Source organism: Oncorhynchus mykiss, chromosome 16 (genome assembly GCF_013265735.2).
Source record: "Oncorhynchus mykiss isolate Arlee chromosome 16, USDA_OmykA_1.1, whole genome shotgun sequence".
Taxonomy (NCBI): Eukaryota; Metazoa; Chordata; class Actinopteri; order Salmoniformes; family Salmonidae; genus Oncorhynchus; species Oncorhynchus mykiss.
In genome coordinates this window covers 55752186-55769663 of record NC_048580.1, presented here as the reverse complement: position 1 = coordinate 55769663, position 17478 = coordinate 55752186, and the positions used below count along the sequence as shown (strand labels likewise).

At 43.7% G+C, this 17478-nt stretch overlaps 1 protein-coding gene across 1 annotated transcript; it reads left to right on the top strand.

Moving 5' to 3' along the window:
* The first annotated feature begins 634 nt into the window (after positions 1-634).
* LOC110492346 (lipopolysaccharide-binding protein) lies at positions 635-14534 on the top strand. Its single transcript, XM_021566584.2, has 17 exons — positions 635-754; positions 948-1057; positions 1151-1262; positions 1520-1648; positions 2086-2241; positions 2329-2392; positions 2511-2571; positions 2668-2759; positions 2924-3100; positions 3592-3651; positions 4790-4957; positions 5066-5133; positions 5219-5261; positions 5453-5516; positions 5732-5808; positions 11980-12062; positions 14146-14534. The coding sequence occupies exons 2-17, from the start codon at positions 958-960 to the stop codon at positions 14186-14188; spliced, it is 1497 nt and encodes a 498-aa protein (XP_021422259.2). The 5' UTR covers positions 635-754; positions 948-957; the 3' UTR covers positions 14189-14534.
* Positions 14535-17478: the final 2944 nt, after the last annotated feature.

The window sequence follows — 17478 nt, the reverse complement described above, 5'->3', positions numbered from 1 at the left end:
GGTTTTAGGCTGGGTTTCTGTACAGCACTTTGAGATATCAGCTGATGTACGAAGGGCTATATAAATAAATGTGATTTGATTTGATTTGAGTCATCAGCATACATTAAAAAAACTATAAAACAACATTTAGTTCATTTGTAAAGACATCACTCATATTTCATGTCTTGTTGGTTGGGAGCCGGTCCATGGGCCTCTTGACCAAATGTTGGTTAAAGCCAACTGGACACTTCGGGGACTGTTGAGAAAATAATTACAAAATAATATTCTTTGTAAGCCTAATAAATAAGCCTAATAAATGTCACAATTTAGACCCTGGGTTGACGCACTATTATTCTGTTCAGTTGTTATTTGGATAAATATCTGCTACTGTATCTCAACTGGAGTGTGCTAGCTTACTCCAAGCTGGAGGAAGACAACGAGTAAAGAGGGAGGCCTTATTTCATAGAACATTTATTTGCTATGAGCCTTCTCTTGATTCTACTAAGCACTGCTATTAAAACGTGGAGATTATAAAGCAGACCAAAATAAAAGTTTAACAGTCATCAGACATGGAGAGTATGTTTCCTGTTTTTCACACTCTACTTAGCAACAGTACATCTCAGCACCACTCACCAAAGGGGATAGGTGTTCAGCAGTTTCACTTTACAATGAAACAGGAAGTTAATAGACTATATATAAATATCACATGATTTGAGCACAGTCCCAAATCAGACCTACAGCCATCTATCTACACTAGAGCTAATAATCAACCTAGGTAAAATTATTCCTTTTATTGTACATGCATAAATCTATAGTCTCTGTATGTATGTATCTCTTATGCAAATCATGTTAACAAAATGATCTTTATTTGCTGATTTGCTGGATATAGTTGAAAAAAAAGTTGTTTATGGTATTTTATAAAAGCAGTACTATTTCAGAGGAACAACACTGTATATCTCTCCATATAGGGTGTTAAGCATGTTATCCCTCCTAATACTTCTGCTGAATCTTACCAATCATGCTTTTGGACAAAATCCTGCAATAAAGGCCATATTGTCAAATAAAGGACTTCAATATGGTAAGAAAATGCTATTTCCTCAATTGTCTTGAGTTAAAATACCAAACCAGAGAAATTGCATTTCAACAGCTACTTTATTCTTGTATCCTCCAGGGTCACACATTGGGGCTGATTGGATGCAGGAGAAGATAGGTAGTGTGATCATACCAGATGTCAGAGGTGGTGTTGACATTGGTATAGGAACGGTGCACTACGTCCTTGACGGGTACATGTTGTGGCTTTTATTTATGAAATTAAAGTAAACCATTACTGTTTAGAATCTCAGAATAACGTTTAACTTAATCATCATTAGTCAAAGAACCTGCTACAGACATTTTGTGCTTTGTCCTTTGGTGGCAAAGTACCAAGAATGAGTTTGGGTCTAATATTATAACATAGTCTCCGAAGATGTTCTATGATTTAAAACAGTGCTATTGACACAATGTGCACAACATTGACTGTCTCCACCAACCTTCTCTCTAGAATCTCAGTGTCTGGGTGTGATGTTCCAGAGCCTTCAGTGGAGTTCTATGAGGGCGTGGGACTCAAGGCTGTGATCAGTGGCCTCAGCATTTCAATGAGTGGAAATTGGCACACACGTTTTGGCATCATGTGAGTGACAGCGATCAGTTTCTGTTGTCTGATTGGTGCCTGTTTTTCTATTTTTCCATCTTTTAATCTTTCCATGCTATTGGATTATGAGGGTCAGGTACATTATTGATGTCTGTCTCCTGAAAAGGGAGAATCTTTGTTAAATGTACTGGTAACACAACTACTGGTGAAACAAGGTAACACAACTACTGGTAACACAACTGCTGATGACAGTATAACAGGAACTGATACACTGATACACTAAATCTGTACAGAGAACAAACATATTATATCTGGGACCAGTCAGATAAGAATGAGTACAGTAGTTCTCTCAACGGCTCTTCCTGTTTTCACATCAGAAGATTTGAGCTTTGAAGCCTGTTCCTTTTGTAATGACTTCAAAACGAATCAAATTTCTAAGAACATTATGTCTCGTTCCACTCTCTGTGTGTTTGCAGAACCGATGGTGGCTCATTTGACCTGGCAGTGTTCAATGTGGACGTGACCTCTGTGGTGCAGATAGGAAGTGATCAGAGTGGACACATTTCTATCTCCAGCGAAAACTGTGATGCCAGTGTCGGTGAGGCATCAATCAATTTCCATGGAGGAGCCAGGTATGTTTCAAAATGTATTTAGAGAGAGGGAGAGAAAGAAAGAGATTTATAATCATCATTATAATTTGGTAACCATTTTGTTAACAGTTTGATCTTCCAGCCATTTGTGAGCCTTTTCCACCATCGCATTAAAGCTATAATTGAGGAAAGAGTGAGTAAATTGATTCACTCATGATTTGTATTCCTTATACCAGTAAATGTTCAAATGATGTGGGGTATTTTTCAACTGACTGCATGACCATATAATGTATATATATCACTGCACCCAGATCTGCCCATTGGTTGAAGAGCATGTTACCGATTTGGAGCGACATCTATCAGAAATGCAAGGTATTGCAGTAGGGAGGACAAAGAAAGAAAATAGGCTTCACAAATATTATTTCTACCAGTATTGTGGTGCTCATGGTGTTGTTTTTTTCACTACAGTGTCCTTCAAGGTCAATTCTGCTCTAGTTTTGGACGTCCCCCTCACTAACTCACCCCTCGTCGATTCTATTAGCCTTGGTCTGGATTTGAAGGTAGCTTTACCTGATGTGAATGGATACAACATAACCCAATATGATTGTGTTACATGAAGAAAATAGGGTGGGGACTGGGGTTATCATACTTTGCATCAGTAACAAATGGTGTATTTTTTAAAACTCAGGATCCTTGCTCAGATTGACTGATTTCTGTGTTCCAGGGTGAGTTCTACAGTGTTCAGAGTCACACAGATCCTCCTTTTAAGGCCGAGCCTTTTAATCTGCCAGAGGACAAAGGCCACATGCTCTCCCTGGGCCTGTCTGAATTCACTGTCAACTCTGCCTCCTATGCTTACTTCTCCGCTGGACTCCTGCAGGCCCAAATAAACGACAGCATGGTGTGTGTGCGTGTGTGTGTGGGGAACAGAAGTCCTTACAAGGATAGCAAAACAAGGAAAATTGCTATTTTAGGTTTAGAAGTTAGGTTTAGGGTTACAATTAGGGTTAGGTTTAGAATTATGGCAAAGGTTAGGGTTAAGTTAAGGGTTAGGGGTTAGGGAAAATATAATATTTAATGGGAATCAATTGTTTGGTCCCCACAACAACAAATGTAAAACAAACGTGTTTCTGTGTGTGTGTGTGTGTGTGTGTGTGTGTGTGTGTGTGTGTGTGTGTATGTGTGTGTGTGTGTGTGTGTGTGTGTGTGTATGTGTGTGTGTGTGTGTGTGTGTGTGTGTGTGCGTGCAAATGTTCATGTCTGTCTGTCTGTCTGTCTGTCTGTCTGTTTTTCTGTCAACTACAGTCATTTCGCTCCTTTTAATCTAAGTATGCAAACTGTTGAGAAACCTTTGTATTTAACCCTTCCCTTTACTTCCTCTATTTATCTCAGATCCCCAAGACCTCTCCTTTCCGTCTCAACACAACCTCCTTCGGGCCTCTCATCCCTCAGGTAACACCCAGAAAATCCTTGGCCGTTGCCAAAGGTAAAATGCATTCAGTGGCCAGTTTATTAGCTACACCAATTTAGTACCGGGTCGGACCCACCTTTGCCTCCAGAACAGCCTGAATTCTTGTCGGAAACATTCCACAGGGATGTTGGTCCATACTGACGCGATGGCATCACGCAGTTGCTGCAGATTGGACAGCGGTACATTCATACTGCAAACGGCCCATTCCATCTCATCCCAAAGATGCTCTATTGGGTTTGGCCAGCAACAATGTTCAGATACACAGTGGCGTTCAATCGTTGCTCAGTTGGTATGAAGGGACCTAACATGTGCCAGGAAAACATTCCCCACACCAATAACGACCGTCACCAGCCTGTACCGTTGACACCAGGCAAAATGGATCAATTAACTCATGCTACTTATGCCAAATCCTGACTGCTATCAGCATGATGCAAAAGGAACCGGGATTTGTCAGATCAGGCAATGTTTTTCCACTTTTTAACTGTCCAGTGTTGGTGATCGCGTGCCCACTGGAGCTGCTTCTTCTTGTTTTTAGCTGATAGGAGTGGAACCCTGTGTGGTCGTCTGATTCAATAGCCCATCCGTGACAAAGATCTGCGTTCCGAGATGCCGTTCTGCACACCACTGTTGTACTGCGCCGTTATATGTCTGTTTGTGTACCGCCTGTTAGCTTGCACACATTCTTGCCATTTTCCTTCGTCCTCTCTTATCAATGAGCTGTTTTCACCCACAGGACTGCTGCTGACTGGATGTTTTTGTTTGTCGCACCATTCTCTGTAAACCCTAGACACTGTCGTGCATGAAAAAAGCCCAGGAGAGCAGCCGTTTCTGAAATACTGGATCCGACGTGCCTGGAACCCACGATCATACCTCGCTCAAAGTCGCTTAGGTCACTAGTTTTGCCCATTCTAACATTCAATCGAACAGTAACTGAATGCCTCAATGCCTGTCTGCCTGCTTTATATAGCAAGCCAAGGCCACGTGAATCACTGTCTGTAGGAGCGATCCATTTTCGTGAACGGGGTGGTGTACTTAATAAACTGTCAATGAGTGTGTATGGACAGTGTAGTTTTGCCCTTGAACAAAATCTTTCTAAATGCACTGTTTCATTCCTCCCAGCTTCCCAAGCTCTTCCCCAACATGCTGATGGAACTGCAGGTGTATGCCAGGAACGTTCCAATATTTTCCTTCCAGGCTGATAAGGTTACAATGGAATTTCCAGGTGCTGTTAAGGCCTTTGCCATCCAGCCAAATGCTTCACGGACTCCACTGTTCAAGCTCAATGTTGTGAGTTAGCTTTTTTGGTTCAGGGTTCATGTAAATCCTTTTCAGTTATTATGTACTTTCAGAATGCATTCTGTGCAGGGTTAATTCCAATAAATTCTTCTCTTCCAGGACTCCATTTTTAGTGGGATGATACGCATTTCAGAAGAGAAACTCAAAGGCTTGGTGGAACTAAGCAAGTAAGATGAGTTTCAGTTCCACTTGAATTAAATAAATACATTTGATTTGTAAATTAATTGAGTAATACAACTCTCCATTTGCTAGTTTTACCCTGACACTTGCATCAAGTGAAGTGGGAACATTCCAGGTAGGATGCAAAGACACTGCATTACCTTTACAATGATATGGTGCACTGCTTAACCTCAGTACGCTGTGGGACGGTTTCTCCATTAGGCATGCTTGTTAGTCCAGGACTAAGCTTAATCTGTATCTGGGAAACTGGCCCTGTATGGATAAATAAAGAGCTACCAAATGTTGACAACGATCACTATTTTCCAGACTGCAGCCCTGGAAAAGTTTATGAAGCTGGGGATGAAGATTACAGTGTTAGCTAAACTGAACGGTAAGTTCTGAAATGTATGCGGGAAAAAGAGCATACAATCCTAGAGTAGTACTACAGTAGGCCTATTCATGTTCATATTGACCATATATATACACATTGTCAAACCACACTTCATCATGGTATTTACCTTTTAACATACAAAACCATTGTGTGTAAACCTAATGACTGGACTGCTGAAATAGTTACCCTAAACTACTGGTTTTTGTTTGTTGCAGCCAAACTGGAGGAGGGCATTGTTTTACCCACCATGCACCACATCCATCTGGTTAACCCTGCGCTGAAGATCCAGCAGGTCTGATACCATGTATTATTTTATTGTGTTACTTTTAATAATTTTTTTGAAACTTAAAAAAAAAATCTTAACTCTTATTTTTCTTAAGACCGCATTGTTGGTTTGTAAATAAGCATTTTACGGTAAGGTCTACTACACCTGTTGTATTCGGCGCATGTAACTGTCATGTACTGTCATGTTGTGTCTTGTCTCTGTCCTTTCCCTTCACCCTGTCTCCCTCTGCTGGTCGTTGTTAGGTTACCTTTTCTCCCCCTCTTTTCCCCAGCTGTGCCTTGTCTCCTCCTAACCACCTCGTCACCCCTTTTCCCACCTGTTCCCTTTTTCCCTCTGATTAGGTCCCTATATCTCTCTCTGTTTCTGCTCCTGTCCTTGTCGGATTCTTGTTTGTTGTGTTTCATGCCTGAACCAGACTGTCGTCATGTTTGCTGTAACCTTGTCTTGTCCTGTCGGAATCTGCCGGTCCGTCTGAGCCTACCTATGTTTGGTAATTAAAGAAGCTCTGTTTAAGTTAATTCGCTTTTGGGTCCTCATTCACGCACCGTAACAGAAGAATCCGACCAAGAATGGACCCAGCGACTTCGGATCCTCTCCACTCAGCCGTCGGGATCCAGGGAGCGATGCTAGGCAGACACGAGCAGGAATTGTCTGCTGCTCGACATGCCGTTGAGACCCTGGCCACCCAAGTCTCCAACCTCACAGAACAGGTTCACCATCTCCGCCTCGATCCACCGGCCACTTCCAGGGCTTTCGAATCTCCGGAGCCCAGAATCAATAACCCGCCGTGTTACTCTGGGGAGCCCACTGAATGCCGCTCGTTCCTCACCCAGTGTGATATTGTGTTTTCTCTCCAGCCCTACACTTTCTCCAGGAGCACTGCTCGTGTCGCCTACGTCATATCTCTCCTTATTGGACGGGCTCGTGAGTGGGGCACGGCAATCTGGGAGGCAAGGGCTGAGTGTACTAACCAGTATCAGGACTTTAAGGAGGAGATGATACGGGTTTTTGATCGATCTGTTTTTGGGGAGGAGGCTTCCAGGGCCCTGTCTTCCCTATGTCAAGGTAATCGATCCATAACAGACTACTCTATTGAGTTTCGCACTCTTGCTGCCTCCAGTGGCTGGAACGAGCCGGCTTTGCTCGCTCGTTTTCTGGAGGGTCTCCGCGCAGAGGTAAAGGATGAGATTCTCTCCCGGGAGGTTCCTTCCAGCGTGGATTCCTTGATTGAACTCGCTATTCGCATTGAGCGACGGGTTGATCTTCGTCACCGAGCTCGTGGAAAGGAGCTCGCGTTCTCCGTTGCCCCCCTCTCCGCATCACTACCATCTTCCTCTGCCGGCTCGGGTGCTGAGCCCATGCAGCTGGGAGGTATCCGCATCTCGACTAAGGAGAGGGAACGGAGAATCACCAACCGCCTCTGTCTCTATTGCGGTTCCGCTGGTCATTTTGTCACTTCATGTCCAGTAAAAGGCCAGAGCTCATCAGTAAGCGGAGGGCTACTGGTGAGCGCTACTACTCCTGTCTCTCCTTCAAGATCCTGCACTACCTTGTCGGTCCATCTACGCTGGACCGGTTCGTCAGCTTCCTGCAGTGCCTTAATAGACTCTGGGGCGGAGGGCTGTTTTATGGATGAGACCTGGGCTCGGGAACATGACATTCCTCTCAGACAGTTAAAGGAGCCCACGGCCTTGTTCGCCCTGGATGGTAGTCCTCTCCCCAGGATTCAGCGTGAGACGCTACCTTTAACCCTCACTGTTTCTGGTAATCATAGTGAAACCATTTCTTTTTTAATTTTTCGTTCACCTTTTACACCTGTTGTTTTGGGCCATCCCTGGCTAGTTTGTCATAATCCTTCCATTAATTGGTCTAGTAATTCTATCCTCTCCTGGAACGTCTCTTGTCATGTGAAATGTTTAATGTCTGCTATCCCTCCTGTTTCCTCTGTCTCTTCTTCACAGGAGGAGCCTGGTGATTTGACAGGGGTGCCGGAGGAATATCACGATCTGCGCACGGTGTTCAGTCGGTCCAGGGCCACCTCTCTTCCTCCACACCGGTCGTATGATTGTAGTATTGATCTCCTTCCGGGAACCACCCCCCCCGGGGTAGACTATACTCTCTGTCGGCTCCCGAACGTAAGGCTCTCGAAGATTATTTGTCTGTAGCTCTTGACGCTGGTACCATAGTCCCCTCCTCCTCTCCCGCCGGAGCGGGGGTTTTTTTTGTCAAGAAGAAGGACGGGTCTCTGCGCCCCTGCATAGATTATCGAGGGCTGAATGACATAACAGTGAAGAATCGTTATCCGCTTCCTCTTATGTCTTCAGCCTTCGAGATCCTGCAGGGAGCCAGGTTTTTCACTAAGTTGGACCTTCGTAACGCTTACCATCTCGTGCGCATCAGGGAGGGGGACGAGTGGAAGACGGCGTTTAACACTCCGTTAGGGCACTTTGAATACCGGGTTCTTCCTTTCGGCCTCGCTAACGCTCCAGCTGTCTTTCAGGCATTAGTCAATGATGTCCTGAGAGACATGCTGAACATCTTTGTTTTCGTTTACCTTGACGATATCCTGATTTTTTCACCGTCACTCCAGATTCATGTTCAGCACGTTCGACGTGTCCTCCAGCGCCTTTTAGAGAATTGTCTTTTTGTGAAGGCTGAGAAGTGCACTTTTCATGCCTCCTCCGTCACATTTCTCGGTTCTGTTATTTCCGCTGAAGGCATTAAGATGGATCCCGCTAAGGTCCAAGCTGTCATTGATTGGCCCGTCCCTAAGTCACGCGTCGAGCTGCAGCGCTTTCTCGGCTTCGCGAACTTCTATCGTCGTTTCATCCGTAATTTCGGTCAGGTGGCAGCTCCTCTCACAGCCCTTACTTCTGTCAAGACGTGCTTTAAGTGGTCCGTTTCCGCCCAGGGAGCTTTTGATCTCCTCAAGAATCGTTTTACATCCGCTCCTATCCTTGTTACACCTGACGTCTCTAGACAGTTCGTTGTCGAGGTTGACGCGTCAGAGGTGGGCGTGGGAGCCATTCTTTCTCAGCGCTCCCTCTCTGACGACAAGGTCCACCCATGCGCGTATTTTTCTCATCGCCTGCCGCCGTCGGAACGTAACTATGATGTGGGTAACCGCGAACTGCTCGCCATCCGGTTAGCCCTAGGCGAATGGCGACAGTGGTTGGAGGGGGCGACCGTTCCTTTTGTCGTTTGGACTGACCATAGGAACCTTGAGTACATCCGTTCTGCCAAACGACTTAATGCGCGTCAGGCGCGTTGGGCGCTGTTTTTCGCTCGTTTCGAGTTCGTGATTTCTTATCGTCCGGGCTCTAAGAACACCAAGCCTGATGCTTTGTCTCGTCTCTTCAGTTCTTCAGTAGCCTCCACTGACCCCGAGGGGATTCTCCCTGAGGGGCGTGTTGTCGGGTTGACTGTCTGGGGAATTGAGAGGCAGGTAAAGCAAGCGCTCACTCACACTCCGTCGCCGCGCGCTTGTCCTAGGAACCTTCTTTTCGTTCCCGTTCCTACTCGTCTGGCCGTTCTTCAGTGGGCTCACTCTGCCAAGTTAGCCGGCCACCCTGGCGTTCGGGGTACGCTTGCTTCCATTCGCCAGCGTTTTTGGTGGCCCACCCGGGAGCATGACACGCGTCGTTTCGTGGCTGCTTGTTCGGTCTGCGCGCAGACTAAGTCCGGTAACTCTCCTCCTGCCGGCCGTCTCAGGCCGCTTCCTATTCCCTCTCGACCGTGGTCTCACATCGCCTTAGATTTTGTCACCGGACTGCCTTCGTCAGCGGGGAAGACTGTTATTCTTACGGTTGTCGATAGGTTCTCTAAGGCGGCTCATTTCATTCCCCTTGCTAAGCTTCCTTCTGCTAAAGAGACGGCACAAATCATCATCGAGAATGTTTTCAGAATTCATGGCCTTCCGTCAGACGTCGTTTCGGACAGAGGTCCGCAATTCACGTCTCAATTTTGGAGGGAGTTTTGCCGTTTGATTGGGGCTTCCGTCAGTCTCTCTTCCGGCTTTCACCCCCAGTCTAACGGTCAAGCAGAACGGGCCAATCAGACTATTGGTCGCATCTTACGCAGTCTTTCTTTTCGCAACCCTGCGTCTTGGTCAGAACAGCTCCCCTGGGCAGAATACGCCCACAACTCGCTTCCTTCGTCTGCGACCGGGCTATCTCCTTTTCAGAGTAGCCTCGGGTACCAGCCTCCGCTGTTCTCATCTCAGTTCGCCGAGTCCAGCGTCCCCTCCGCTCAGGCTTTTGTCCAACGTTGCGAGCGCACCTGGAAGAGGGTCAGGTCTGCACTTTGCCGTTATAGGACGCAGACTGTGAGGGCTGCTAATAAGCGTAGAACTAAGAGTCCTAGATATTGTCGCGGTCAGAGAGTTTGGCTCTCCACTCAGAACCTTCCCCTTAAGACGGCTTCTCGCAAGTTGACCCCGCGGTTCATTGGTCCGTTCCGTATTTCTCGGGTCATTAATCCTGTCGCAGTTCGACTTCTTCTTCCGCGATACCTTCGTCGCGTCCACCCGGTCTTCCATGTCTCCTGCATCAAGCCCGTCCTTCGCGCCCCCGCTCGTCTTCCCCCCCCCCCCCCCCCATCCTTGTCGAGGGCGCACCCATCTACAGGGTCCGTAGAATTTTGGACATGCGTCCTCGGGGCCGTGGTCACCAGTACCTCGTAGATTGGGAGGGGTACGGTCCTGAGGAGAGGAGTTGGGTTCCCTCTCGGGACGTGCTGGACCGTGCGCTGATCGAGGATTTCCTCCGTTGCCGCCAGGTTTCCTCCTCGAGTGCGTCAGGAGGCGCTCGGTGAGTGGGGGGGTACTGTCATGTACTGTCATGTTGTGTCTTGTCTCTGTCCTTTCCCTTCACCCTGTCTCCCTCTGCTGGTCGTTGTTAGGTTACCTTTTCTCCCCCTCTTTTCCCCAGCTGTGCCTTGTCTCCTCCTAACCACCTCGTCACCCCTTTTCCCACCTGTTCCCTTTTTCCCTCTGATTAGGTCCCTATATCTCTCTCTGTTTCTGCTCCTGTCCTTGTCGGATTCTTGTTTGTTGTGTTTCATGCCTGAACCAGACTGTCGTCATGTTTGCTGTAACCTTGTCTTGTCCTGTCGGAATCTGCCGGTCCGTCTGAGCCTACCTATGTTTGGTAATTAAAGAAGCTCTGTTTAAGTTAATTCGCTTTTGGGTCCTCATTCACGCACCGTAACAGTAACAAATAAAATTTGATTGGATTTGATCTATTAGTGTATCTTTTAAACCAGCCTCAATTAGTATAGGTTGGAAATCTGTAAATGTGTTTAATTTGCCAGTTTTGAGTATGTTTTGAGTATGTTTTGCCAGTTTTGAGTATGTTTTGAGTATGTTTTGCCAGTTTTGAGTATGTTTTGAGTATGTAAGTGTGTCAAATCAAATGTTATGTTACATGCGCCGAATACAAATGGTGTAGACTTTACTGTGAAATACTTGCTTACGAGCCCTTCCCAACAATGCAGAGTTTAAAAATAAAATAGTAACACAAGAGGAATACATTTTTTTTAAAAGAGAGTACCAGTACCAGATCAATGTGTAGAGGTGCGCGGTATTTGAGGTAGATATGTACCTGAAAGCAGGGTAAAGTGACTAGTTATCAGGATAGATAATAATAAAAGTAAAATAAAGAACAGAGTATCAGCAGCAACTGATGAGTGTAAAAGTGTGTGTTTATGTCTGTGCGTGTGTAATATGTATGTGTGTTATGTGTGTGTGTATGTGAATGTGTGTGGGTTTTGTGTAGGAGTTTCAATGTAGTGTGTGTGTGTGTGTGTGTGTGTGTGTAGTCTAGTGAGTGTGCATAGGGTCAGTGCAGATAGGGTCAGTGTAGATAGTTTGGGTACCATTAATTAACTATTTAACAGTGTGTATGTGTATCTTTACTTTCACCAAAGTAGTTCTGGGAGATACACCAGAACTAGGGGCAGCAGGCAGCCTAGTGGTTAGAGCATTGGACTAGTAACAAGATTGAATCCCCGAGCTGACATGGTGAAAATATGTTGTTCTGTCCCTGAACTAGGCAGTTAAAACACTGTTCCTAGGCCATCAATGAAATTAAGAATTTGTTCTTAACTGACTTCCTAGTTAAATAAAGGTATAAAAAAGACAGTATTTTGGGTTCATTCAGATGTTTTTTTCTCCCACAGGGATTTGTGTCCATTGCATCAGACCTTGATGTTAAATCTGGCGAGGGAGAGAGCCTTTCTGAAGGGATTTACCATTACCGACTGTAGGTGGTGCCTGCTAATATCGTTCATTATTATCCCAGAAAAAAATGATACATTACTAATTTCTTAATGTAGAACAGCAAGTAGCTACACAGTAACTAATTACTAATTAATGGTTACATTTTTGCACCTAAAACACCAGACGATTGTTATAGATTTTAAAACCTATTATTCAAGAGACAATTTTCAGCTTTGCCTAGTTTTCAGTTATCAATTATCACAAGTATCACATGAAATGTACTGCTTCACCTGAAATTACATTTGAGCATTGCCCCCTTTTGGATAACTCACTGATTAAAGAGAGGAACAAGACAACTGATTGCAGCTCACAATAAACCTGATTGCAACTCTGGACAATAAAGCTGTGTGATGCAATACAATGAAACACCACATTAATACACTGAAAAATTATTGTTTTACTAAAAGTTCATTTCTGTTTTCTTGAAGTGTTCGCTATGGCAAGGTTTACAAGGCTACAGTAAACATGTAGTCCCCCAAGCAGTGCTTAATTTGAGCCAGAACAGGATCCGGCACCTCTCAGATTTGATTTATTTTGTTCAGGTGTGGTGTCGAAAAGATCCCCCATGCCAGAATCCCCCCCCACCCCCTCCCCCCCTTCACGTGAACGCGCACACACGCTCAATTCTTCATTGTTGCAACTTGCATGCTAGTTGAGATGTCTGATCACGTTAGGCTCCGTTTCATTTGATTTTTGATGTAATTTTGTTCGCGGGCAGGCACAAGTAATGTCTGCAGTTTTCGGTTTGGCTATTTGTTTCAAGTGTATTAGTCTATAAATAAATCTCTTTGTCAAAATTTGTCACCTCTCCCATCTCTTATTCGACTAGTAGTTGTTCTGAAAGGTTTATTGCTTGCCTATATTTTACTCCCTCCTTTATGTTTAATATAACACACATACATTCATTATTCATTTTGGTTGTTCTATAGAAAGTATTTGACTGATGTGTGCCACAGAAAGTACTTGACTCTAGCTACAAAAGTAAGGAAACTAGAAGGGAGGGGGTGGGGTGGGGGGGGGGGGGGGCGGGTTGGCAAGGCTAGTTTCTTGCCTGCCAACCCCCCCTTCTATCATGGGACTGCAAGGCCTGGCACACTTCAGAATCCCTTTTGGTGACTCTAGTCACAAAAGGAAGTGGTTATTTCAGCAATAATAGTTTTCAGAGGCCTCTACTGCTCTCTCTACCCATCCCTCAATCCCCCATCCCATCATGCTTTTCCCTCTTATGGCTTTTCCTAAAATGTTTTACAACTTTTCTGTTTTAGTTTTTAAGAATGTAGGTACAGTAGTAATAATAAAATAATAATAACTATAATAAATAAAACGTGTACTCTGGGCGAAAAAAAAGTTCAAATATATAAGTCAACGTGAGTGCATATCCATAATCACAGTAAACTGTTATAATAATAGAAAAAACGAAGAAAAAAATAAATAAATGTATAATAATATAATAAACAAAACTATGACTGAATGTGCCTCCATGAAGAATCCCTCCCCAATAGGTCCCTTTTGTCAAGACTTCCTCCGAAGTCGGTCCCTCTCCTTGTTCGGGCGATGTTCGGCGGTCGACGTCACCGGTCTTCTAGCCTACGCCGATCCACCTTTCATTTTCCATTTGTTTTGTCTTGTCTTTCCTCACACCTGGTTTCAACTCCATCAATTACATGTTGTGTATTTAACCCTCTGTCCCCCCCATGTCCTTGTCCGGTATTGTTTATTGTAAGTGCTTGTGCACGTTATGTCTGGTGTGCGTCGGGTTTTGTACCCATTTAATGATTGTTCTGGTTTCCGGTGAGTTTTTATTATTAAACTGCGCCGTTGGAAACACAGTTTTTGCTCTCTTGCGTCTGACTTCTCTGCCACCCCTTATACCTTTGCCCTCAATAGGACACCCCCAGCACCTCCACCATCCCCATCAACCTCCACCCACCCCTCAACCACAAAACACAATAATGACAATAACAATATAAATTAAAAGACAAAATATATATACCAAGATACAGTACATATACATAAACATATTCATAAGACACTCAACTTATCTCTTATCTCTTTTCCTACATCAGATATGCAGGTGACATTTCCACCTGGATGACAGCACATAATTAGCAAGACGGAGATGCTCTTCATCCGAGGGAATGCCTGCCCATTCTCAGAAATGAGATCATCTGAGATGATCACGTCGTTTACATTCCAGTCCTTGTCAGCTCCATATTTGACGACTTCAACTCACACCCTGTTGGAATCTCTGCATTATCAGATTCGCCTCTGTTATTAATCTCTATATTGTAATCAAAAAAAGTGTTTCAAAATGCTGTACTTTTATTAATATATATGTTCAGATCATTCTTGAGAAATAAGGGGTGTAATATCTCCAGATGGGTGTGTGGTTGTCATGCCCTGGCCATAGAGAGACTTTTATTCTCTATTTTGGTTAGGCCAGGGCGTGACTAGGGTGGGCATTCTAGTTTCCTTATTTCTATGTTTTCTATTTATTTGTGTTTGGCCGGGTGTGGTTCTCAATCAGAGGCAGCTGTCTATCGTTGTCTTTGATTGAGAATCATACTTAGGTAGCCTTTTCCCCACCTGGATTTGTGGGTAGTTGTTTTCTATTTTGTGTCTGCAACAGACAGAACTGGTTCGTTTTGGTCCTTTTGAATAAATTATCATGAACCCGTGCTGCGCTTTGGTCCTCTTCTTCAGACGAGCGTTAGTGGTGCCCTTCCTCACCCATGCCAAGAAGATGTTACTTCTTGTGGGGTCTTTGCCTTGAAAGTAAGTGCGAGAGAATAAGTAATGTAAAATTAACCTACTGAAAGTATACGGACTAAAAAGCAAAACAGAACTGTCAAATTATATTATAGCTATGTCGTTGTATACTGGTGAATTAGAATCTTAAGTGTAACAATTTTGTTGGGGAAACAAATGCCATTTGAATTTTTTTTCCCCAGTTAGCTGAATGTGTTCTGGAGTCAATTGTCTTGTCAAATACGGACAAAGATAACATCATGAGAGAAGAAATAGCAGTCACACTCAAACACTGGTATGTTCAATTTCTAATTTAATATAATTGTAGATTATTATTTTTTTTTTAAATTTACATTTAGATGGCCACTAAAACATGTATTTAAATAATTATGTTACAAGAAATCTATACTGTTCCATTTGCTCAGAAAAACACATGTAAAGATATATAGACTACTTGACATTGTTTTGCTAGATGACCTGAGCCAACTGTGCCACTTCTGTGGGGAGGTGGACAATGAGGAAGACACTAACTGGGTAATTGCTTGTTCACTTCTAAAGGCACATTTTTAGCAGTATGAATGTGTATAAGCAGTCAATTTTCCAGAGGTAGTATAATCTTTGTCTGATAATGAAATAATTGTAATTCAAGAAAATGGATTTAATGTTAAATATATTAATTTGTCATCATAAAGTTGATTGTTTGTGACCGCTGCCCACGATGATTCCACCAGTCCTGCATGAAAACCATCATCGGACTTAAAAAAAAAAATGTAACTTTATTTAACTAGGCAACTTGCCTAGTTAAATAAAGGTTTAAAAAAAATAAAAATAAACTTTATTATTAAGAACAATTCAGACTGTCTGCGTTGCCTGGTCAGGACGAGGTTAGGCTTGAGTTCCAGGTGACGGTATCACCTGAAACTTCCATAAAAAGTGGACTAAATGTTCAGTCGAGCTGTTGCCGCTTTCCAATATTTGTTTTATTTATTGTCATTTTATTTCTTACTATGCCAAGATCGAAATTTGTATTTAATGTTTACAAACCTAACTTTCTGTATTGTGTGATATTTGTGTATTTTCTTACATGACAATGTTTCTTAAAAAAGAAAAGTTTCTTAATACCCTAATTTTGCATTCTGTAGCACACTACTGGTCAACATGAGCTACCACAATGATTATGAAGTGTGCCAGGCCTTGCAGTCCCAAAATAGAAGGGGGAGTGGGGGGAGGAGTCCCCCCACCCTCTAATTTCCTTAATTTTGTGGATTTTATTTTATTTAACCAGGTAGGCCAGTTGAGAACAAGTTCTCACTTGCAACTGCGACTTGGCCAAGATTAAGCAAAGCAGTTCGACACAACAGAGTTACACATGGAGTAAAACAGTCAATAATACAGTAGCATCTATATACAGTATGTGGTAGGATAAGAGAGAAAACAATAAATAGGCCATGGTGGTGAAGTAATTACAATATAGCAATTAAACACTGGAGTGGTAGAGATACAAGGGTGCAACGGAGCAAGATAAAAAAAATACAGTGATGAGGTAGATTGGATAGGCTATTTACAGATGAGCATGTACAGGTGTAGTGAGCTGCTCTGACAGCTGGTGCGTAAATCTAGTGAGGGAGGTAAGAGTCTCCAGCTTTAGTGATTTTTGCCGTTCGTTCCAGTCATTGGCAGCAGAGAACTGGAAGGAGAGGTGGCCAAAGGAAGAAATGGCTTTAGGGGTGACCTGTGAGGAGCGCGTGCTACAGGTGGGTGCTGCTATGGTGACCAGTGAGCCGAGATAAGGCGGTGCTTTACCTAGCAGAGACTTGTAGATGACCTGGAGCCAGTGGGTTTGGCGACGAGTATGAAGCGAGGGCCAGCCAACGAGAGTGTACAGGTCGCAGGGTGTGGGTAGTTTATGGGGCTTTGGTGACAAAACGGATGGCACTGTGATAGACCATCCAATTTGTTGAGAAGCGTGTTGGAGGCTAATTTGTAAATGACATCGCCGAAGTCTGAGGATCGGTAGGATGGTCAGTTTTACAAAGGTATGTTTGGCAGCATGAGTGAAGGATGCTTTGTTGTGAAATAGAAAGCCGATTCTAGATTTAATTTTGGATTGGAGATGTTTAATGTGAGTCTGGAAGGAGACTTTACAGTCTAACCAGACACCTAGGTATTTGTAGTTGTCCACATATTCTAAGTCAGAACCGTCCAGAGTAGTGATGCTGGACGGGCGGGTAGGTGCAGCTTTCCAATATCAATTTTGTGGCTAGAGCCATACTTTCTGTAGCACACACTACTGGTCAACATAAGCTACCAAAAATGATTATGAAGTGTGCCAGGCCTTGCAAGAAAATCAGTCAAGTACTTTCTATAGAACAAACTTCACGTCAGGTTAGGCAACTGAAATGAATAATTAATGTATGTGTGATATATTAAACATAGAGGAGGGAGTAAAATGTAGGCAAGCAAACATTTCACAACAACTACTAGTCGAATAAGACATGGAAGAGATGACGAATTTTGGCAAAGAGATGTATTTATAGTCTAATACACTTGAAAAAAATAGCCAAACCGAAAACTGCAGACATTACTTGTGCCTCCCCCGCTATCAAACCGACATCAAAAATAAATTAAACGCAGCCGAACGTGATCAGAAA

Bases quoted from the DNA above. Each gene is read 5' to 3' on its own strand.
- LOC110492346 (XM_021566584.2), top strand. From the start codon at position 958: ATGTTATCCCTCCTAATACTTCTGCTGAATCTTACCAATCATGCTTTT. The intron at 1,058-1,150 runs GTAAGAAAATGC...TGTATCCTCCAG, and splicing joins AAATAAAGGACTTCAATATG to GGTCACACATTGGGGCTGAT. The intron at 2,572-2,667 runs GTATTGCAGTAG...TTTTCACTACAG, and splicing joins ACATCTATCAGAAATGCAAG to TGTCCTTCAAGGTCAATTCT.